At 24.7% G+C, this 7517-nt stretch overlaps 5 protein-coding genes across 5 annotated transcripts; 4 read left to right on the top strand and 1 right to left on the bottom strand.

Annotated features, from left to right (window-relative positions):
* Positions 1 to 314: 314 nt before the first annotated feature.
* ENU1_131310 (Rab family GTPase) lies at positions 315 to 1005 on the top strand (the record flags this gene model as incomplete). The annotated part of the gene is made up of 3 exons (XM_008860072.1): positions 315 to 507; positions 565 to 665; positions 715 to 1005. The coding sequence occupies 3 exons, from the start codon at positions 315 to 317 to the stop codon at positions 1003 to 1005; spliced, it is 585 nt and encodes a 194-aa protein (XP_008858294.1).
* Positions 1006 to 1120: 115 nt separating this feature from the next.
* ENU1_131300 (leucine rich repeat protein, BspA family protein) lies at positions 1121 to 2307 on the bottom strand (the record flags this gene model as incomplete). Its single annotated transcript, XM_008860071.1, has 1 exon — positions 1121 to 2307. Exon 1 carries the CDS (start codon positions 2030 to 2032, stop codon positions 1121 to 1123), a length of 912 nt encoding a protein of 303 aa, XP_008858293.1. The 5' UTR covers positions 2033 to 2307.
* A 339-nt stretch (positions 2308 to 2646) lies between these two features.
* Positions 2647 to 3264, top strand: ENU1_131290 (hypothetical protein; the record flags this gene model as incomplete). Its single annotated transcript, XM_008860070.1, has 1 exon — positions 2647 to 3264. The coding sequence occupies one exon, from the start codon at positions 2647 to 2649 to the stop codon at positions 3262 to 3264; it is 618 nt and encodes a 205-aa protein (XP_008858292.1).
* Positions 3265 to 3463: 199 nt separating this feature from the next.
* ENU1_131280 (amino acid transporter, putative) lies at positions 3464 to 4990 on the top strand (the record flags this gene model as incomplete). The annotated part of the gene is made up of 1 exon (XM_008860069.1): positions 3464 to 4990. One exon carries the CDS (start codon positions 3464 to 3466, stop codon positions 4988 to 4990), a length of 1527 nt encoding a protein of 508 aa, XP_008858291.1.
* Positions 4991 to 5080: 90 nt separating this feature from the next.
* On the top strand, positions 5081 to 6130 carry ENU1_131270 (hypothetical protein; the record flags this gene model as incomplete). The annotated part of the gene is made up of 1 exon (XM_008860068.1): positions 5081 to 6130. One exon carries the CDS (start codon positions 5081 to 5083, stop codon positions 6128 to 6130), a length of 1050 nt encoding a protein of 349 aa, XP_008858290.1.
* Positions 6131 to 7517: the final 1387 nt, after the last annotated feature.

Below are 7517 nucleotides of genomic sequence, written 5' to 3'. Positions count from 1 at the left end.
AATAGTGACAAATGGTCTGCTGCTCATTCCGAATATCACTTGAAAATTTTTAGTGAACCCGTGATTTTTAAAATGAGATCTAAGGGTTTTTTCTTACCTCATATTTTTTATTTCATTTTTAATTTTTCTGTATAATATATTTATTTTTTTGAGATATATATCATAAAATATATTTTTGATATATTAAAAATGTGATAAAAATCAAAAAAAAAATATTGAAAAGAAAATACAAAACAAAGAAATTTCGTTGATGTTTAAAAAAGAAGATGAGAAAAAAGTAAAATGAAAATAAAGAATCTATAAAAATAAAATAAATGTCAAACGCAGCTGATTACACATTTAAGGTTTTAATTATTGGAGAGCCTTCAGTTGGTAAGACTGCTATTATGGAAAGATATTGTGAAGATAAATTTCATGATGAATTGATATCAACAATTGGTGTTGATTTTAATTCCAAATTAGTTAAAGTAGGAGATTTAACAATTAAACTACAACTATGGGATACTGGTTTGTTATTTTAGATTAAGAAAAAAGAGGAATAAAATAATAATATTATTTTATTAGCTGGTCAAGAAAGATTTCGAAATGTAACATCATCATATTATAAAGGAACACAAGGATGTCTTGTTGTGTATGATGTTTCTGATATTGAATCATTTAATAAAGTTTGTTTCTTTTTGTATATTATTAAAGAAGATATTAATATTATTGTAGATTACTCATTGGATTCAAGAATATCAAATTGAACAAGAAATTGCATTCATTATTATTGTTGGAAATAAAATTGATTTACCTTCAAAAGTTACAACCGAACAAGCAGATGCTGCTGCTAAAGAACAAGGATATCAACATATGAGATGTTCTGCAAAAACAGGAGAAGGTGTAAATGAAATATTTGAAACGTTAGCAAAAGGGATTTATAATAATAAAGAGATTATGGCAAATATTCCAAAGAAGAATAATATTACCATTGTTAGTCCTGAAAAACAATCTGGATGTTGCTAAGAAAATGTTTTAGAATTAAGTTATTGCATTTTTCACTTAAATACTATTTATTTTTATTATAAAGTATTATTTAATAATTAGAATAAATAATTAATTATTGTTTCATTAAATAATATTAAATTTCATGTAAATTAATACATCCTTCAAATGATGTTGGATCTATTGAACATAATGGTGAATTAATTTGAACTGTTGTTAGAGAATAACAATTTTTAAAAGAATATGTTTCTATAGAAAGTATTGAGGTGTGTAATGTTATAGAACGAAGAGATGAACAAAAACTAAAGCAATTAGAACTAATTGAAGATAAAGAAGTTGATAGTATTACCGATGATAATGACCTACAACCTTCAAAACAATGTGACCCAATTTGACTAACTGAGTTTGGAATAGTAATTGAATGGAGAGAATAACAATTAACAAAACATTTATCTCTTAAACACTTTAAAGAATTTGGGAGTATAATTGTTTGAAGAGAAGTACATAGTGCAAAACAAGATTTTGGTAATGTAAGTATGTCAATTGGGAGTTGAATTACTTGAAGAAAATAACATTTTTTAAATGCAGAATTCCCAATAAGTATAACTGAAGAAGGAATTTGAATTGATAATAGTGATGAACATTCAGAAAAACAATAGTTATTTAATGAAGTAACAGTTGTTGGAATATTAAATATTTGATTATTTTGTATTGATGGAATTTTTTTATTATTTATTTTTACTATAGAATTAGGTAATTCCAATGAACAAAGATTATGAAAATTAAAGAAAAGATGATTAGAGAATATAATGTAATCTTGTTGTGGTATTTTTAATGATCGTAATTGTTTACAAACCCATAAACAAGAACGGTGAATAGAAAGAACAGATGGTGGAATAGTTATTTCTTTGAATGAATGATTATTTATAAAACAATTTTTCTTAACGATTTTTATTTGTTTTGGAATTTCATATCCAAAATTAGTGACGTCATCTTCGTTAAATGTAATATTTTTAAATTCCCTTAAAGTATTAGATTTATGTTTCATATAATATGTATATGATACTTTATACCATATTATATATTTAATTATTTGTTTGTTATGTAATTCTTTATCATTTCTATTATATAAATGTAAAGTTTCTAATGAAGGAAAATATTTCAGGGTTTTTGTTGTTAATGAAATTGGGATTAAAATGAAATCTTTCCATATTTCCTTTAAACCTTTTTACAGCCAATTTCTAAATTAATAAAATCATTAATATCATTAAAATACATAGAGACTATCATTATTTCATAATGCCCAATTATTTTCTTATTCATAATTTATTTTAATTAATTTAAACAGTTCTTTTATGTATTATATATAAGAAAATGAAAAATAATGATAATAATTTTATTATATAAGTCAGTTTTTTAGTATATCATAAAACGTCTGATTATAACATAAATTATTGTCTACATAGGAATATACAAAAATTTCAATTTTTAAAAAACATTCAAACCACAATTTAAATAAATAAACAAAAAGAGGTAAAAACTTAAAAAGCATAAAAAAACAGTTTGAAAACTACACAAAATGATAGTTTATTTGAATGAAAAAAAGAATTAAAAAAGAATAAGGGTTTAATTTAGATAACACAAATTAATTCATTAATAAATATGCATAGGACTACTCGAGAACATCATTTAATTGATAGATATCAAAATGATATTCCTCAAAAATCAAAAACATTACGTTTAGATGGAGAAGGAATCATTCTAGGAACAAGTAAAAAAATTTCTACAAATATTAATGAATTAAATACAGACAAATTAGTTCAAATCCATCGTTTATTTTATGGAACTATGGGTGTTGCTACTGAAAGGCTAATGAATGTATTAGCGTTTTGTGGACTAGAACAAACTATTAAATCAGAATTTAATAAAAATTCAAAAAGAGTACAAAGTGCACTAGAAAAGAAAAGTGATGAAGTTATTGATGAATTAATTAGAATCTTTTGTTTACGTCAAAGTAATAAAAGAATTGATAAACTAGAAGAAATCTTTAATTTTATTGTCTGTCCTTCTAGACCAAATTGTGATGAACAGATTGATTTTCGTGATGAAGCTTTAGATGAGATAGTTGAAGAACAAGACCAATCTTTTCTTTCTAGTTTTGGTGATTTAGATGCTTCAACGGATGATGGAGAGATATATATTGAAGATGAAGACTTAGACTTAAAAAAGCCAAAAACTCGAAATACTCGTAAATCAACAAAAAAGACTACCAAAAAATGATACCTGTTAGTTTATATTATTAATTTACTAAGTATTATTATTTTGTTTATTATATTATGAAAAGAGAAAAGTAATAAATTTAAGATCATATGCCGAAGGTTCAAAAGAATATCTTAGAATTTTAAAATAAATGGATAAATTCTTAAGAAGAATTAGATGTAAGTAGAAGAATAGATCTTAATAACATGCATTGAGAGGTATGAGTGAAGAAGAAGAGAAGAACATTATTTGTGATGATACTTCTGTCTCTAACTATGACACTAAACCACTAAAAAAAGAACAAGAGTTGTTATTAAATGAAAAAGAAAAGAAAGAAACTCATTCATATTCTCAGGCTGCTGGATTTGCTACTGTTATTAATTATATCATTGGAACCGGTGTATTTGGTATTCCTTTTGCTTATTTTACTGGTGGACTGCCATTGTCAGCTATTATTTTAATTGGTTTCTTTATTATTAATGTGACAACTATGAATTATTTAATAGACTCTATGGCTCGTTCAGAAGGAAGAAAAGAAATTAAGGAAAATGGAGGAGAGAATGAGTTTAATACAGTCCCAGTGAATGAATTAAAGTTTCGTTTATTTGATTATACTACACTAGGAGAAATGTGGGGTGGACAATTTTTACGTTGGTTTAATTTTGCTTGTTTAGTACTATACCTTTATGGGTCATTATGGGCGTATGCTGCAACATCAGTTAGTACTTTAACAACCTTATTTTGGATGATTTATGGAGATACTGAGCGTTGTATCGAAAGAAAAGGACATTGGGAATGTCAACTTGCATATTATATATCATTGGCAATATATTCTATTATAGTTATATCACTAAGTTTCATTGATTTGAGTAAACAAGGAAAATTACAAATGGCATTAACTTTTTATAGATTTTTTGCTTTTAGTGTAATGTTAATAACTTGTATTGTACAATTGATTGTAAGTGGACCAATAGATTCTGATATATCATTTTTGTATACTTTTAAATGGGTTGGATTTGGTACTGCATTCACTCATACTGCATTTGCTCTAACTTGCCATCAAAATTTACCAGACGCTGTTACTCCAGTAAATAAGAAGAAGTATTTGTTTTACACTACAGCGGGTGCTATGTTGTTGAGTGCAGCATTTTATTTTTTAATTGGTTTTATTTGTTCTTGGACATTTGGAAGTGATGTTTTGTCACCAATTACTAATGCATGGTCAAAATATACTGGTTTATCAGGAGGATGGGGAAAAGGAGAAACACAGTGGTATGCTTATCCAATTCAATATATTGTTTTATTATTCCCTGTAGTTAATTTATGTAACTCATATCCATTACTTGGAACAACATTATCTACAAATATTCAAACATGTTTTACTTATAGTTTCCGTGAAAAACATAACAAAATTACACAATATGCTAGTCTTGCAATTGCCTATCTTCCACCTTTATTATTGACATGTGCAATAGGATCTTTGCAAGTTATATTTGATGTTACTGGATTATTAGCAATATTCTTAGCTTTTACTATTCCTGCAACATTAGAAATATTATCCATTTATAAAAATAAGAAAGATTTTGGTAAAGATTCTATAAAAACCCCATATACATTTAAGGTGTTGGCTAATTATATTCTTACTGGAATAGTTGTTATTGTCTCTTTCATCCTCCTTGGATTGTCATTGTATTTCTTAATTGCCCAATTAGTCACTCAGGAAGGACAAGAATCAAGTTCAAACTAAATCTAATTTACTATTTAATTTAAATAATTAATGGTTTAAGTATAGTTTTATGAAAAATAAAAAGAACTATTATTAATATAAATTTAAAGAATGTCTGATATCCCACGACGGGTTACTAGAAGTAAAACAAAGAAAATGGAAGAAGAAGATGATGATGAAGATGACTTTCTTGATGACCAAGAAGAATATCATAGTGATGAAGACCTTCTTGATGAAGAAGATATAAGTGTTGAAGAAGATGGAACAGAAGAAGATGAAAAAGAGGAAAGGAAAAAGAAAAGACTAAGAGGTACAAGAACACCTAAAAGTAGAGGAAGGAAAGACAAAGGAAAACCATTAACATTTAAACAAATGAAAGAGTTATACATCACTCGAGAGAATGCCCTTTCTTATGCAGATACGGCAATATTTGAACGATATATAGTAAATAAGTATGTTAAAGTTGTAAATGGACAAGAAGAATATATATCACTTGTTAAATCAGTTGACATTTCTTCAAATATAAAACAAGTTGATAGAAGAAAAGTTGCTTGGGATTTAACTATTGAAACAACTGCATTTGATGGGAGTCGAATAGTTGGTATTGGTGAATTATCAAATTCAACACTAGGAATAGAAAATTATAAGAGGTATATTGAAGATGGAAAAGAGACTGATATAGGAGTTATGACAACTAAACAAGCTAGAGAAGAAATTAAAAAAATAGAAACAATTGACAACTATATACCTTCTGAAGAAGAAACTGACAAATACAATGAGTATAGAAAGAAAGTATATGGACTTAAAGATGAAGAAGAAACTGTTCAGTTTGGTAAAGAGAATAAGGTTGGACTAGAAGAAGAAAGAGAGGTACAATACGAAAATGATAAAAAAATGGAGGAAGAAGTTCCATGTGATTTTATGATTAACCAAGAAATATTTAAGTCATTAGAAGAGTGCAATAAACGTTGTACTGAAATGGAAAATTATTTAATATTTAAAAAAGAAGAACAAAACCAAGTAAAAGAGTTATGTGAAAAATTTTTTTTCAATTACCAAATTCCTAAACAAACAACCATTTATCAACAAACAGTTGTAATTGCAAAAGAAACTGATGGAAAAGATAAATTATCTGAAGAGCCTCTTGCTAAGTATCTGTAAATTCAAGTTATCGTTTTCTGAAATGAGTTATATTCAAAATGATTTACAATTTATTGAATTCATTAGAGCTAATTAGATCTATCTTTTTTTGGTCAATAAGAAAAGTTTTGTTGTGTTTAAAAAGAAGAAGAACAATTTATTTGTTGAATCATCATATTATTCACTTGTCTTAAGAAAAAGTTTTATATGAAGAACTTGAATTAAGACATTCTTAAAGAATCAAAATTAAAGCAATAGGGTATGGATAAAGGATAAAGGAGTAGTATTATTTAATAAACATATATCTAGTCAATAACTTACTTTCATTAATTTATGAACAATTTTAATTTTACGTTTTATTTGAAAATTATTAATGTTTAATTAAAAAATTTTGATTATATGAAAATAGTTCAATTAATAAAATATTAACAGAACTTTAGTACATTGAAAAATAAATATTTTGGTGGTTTTAGTATATAACATTTCTCTGTCAATATTCATTTTGAAATTAATTTTATTACAACACTAAATATTCCATTTTTTGTTAGAAATTTTTAGATAAAAAATTAAACATTTTATCTTTTTTATAATTATTGTTTTATATTATTTATGTCATCAATTGTTACTTTCGTTGTTTGCAATTTTTTTATTAGTTGATTATGTATTAATTAAAACTATTTTGTTGATTATTTCTAAATATATTCTTTATTTTATATAATTTTAAATTTATCTTCTATCAAATTTATTTATTATATGAAAAATTTCTTATTTCTTTATAGATAAATTGACATATCTTTATTATATATCATTTATTTTTATTTATTCTTTAACAGCGAGTGGGTTATATTTTTATATTAAATAAATAATACTACAATTTAAATTATTATATACTATGCACAATGTCATTATTTTATATGTTGTCTATTATTCTTTTAAATATTATTATTATTTAATGTCATAGAAATATAATTTTTTCTAGGAATTATTGAAAAACACAAAAAAAAAAGAAATAATAATATATTATTATTTCTTTGATATTAATTTTATTTTATAATATTGTTTTTATAAAAACTAATCCAAAAATGATTAAAATTTAAAATAAAAATAACATTTGTTTAAAATAAAATGGTGATAAAAATAATAATTGACTTGATGTGTTAATAAAATGTATTAACTATTTAAACATCCATATTTTGAACTTATAAACATCCATTTAAATTAAAATAGAAGAATTAATAAACAAGAATAATCAATTTTTATTAATGAAGTAGTAGAAATACTTCCAAATATCCAACAATCAATTGATGATACTACAAGAAATTATCAATGTTATATAGAAAGTATTAAAAAAGAGAAGATAAAAGAAGAAGAGAGATTGCCAAGAATGAGAGGGATAGAATAAATTAAT

Source organism: Entamoeba nuttalli (assembly GCF_000257125.1).
Source record: "Entamoeba nuttalli P19 unplaced genomic scaffold asmbl_5490, whole genome shotgun sequence".
NCBI lineage: Eukaryota > Evosea > Mastigamoebida > Endamoebidae > Entamoeba > Entamoeba nuttalli.
Note: the sequence above shows the minus strand (reverse complement) of the source record. Positions and strands in the feature narration are given on the sequence as shown.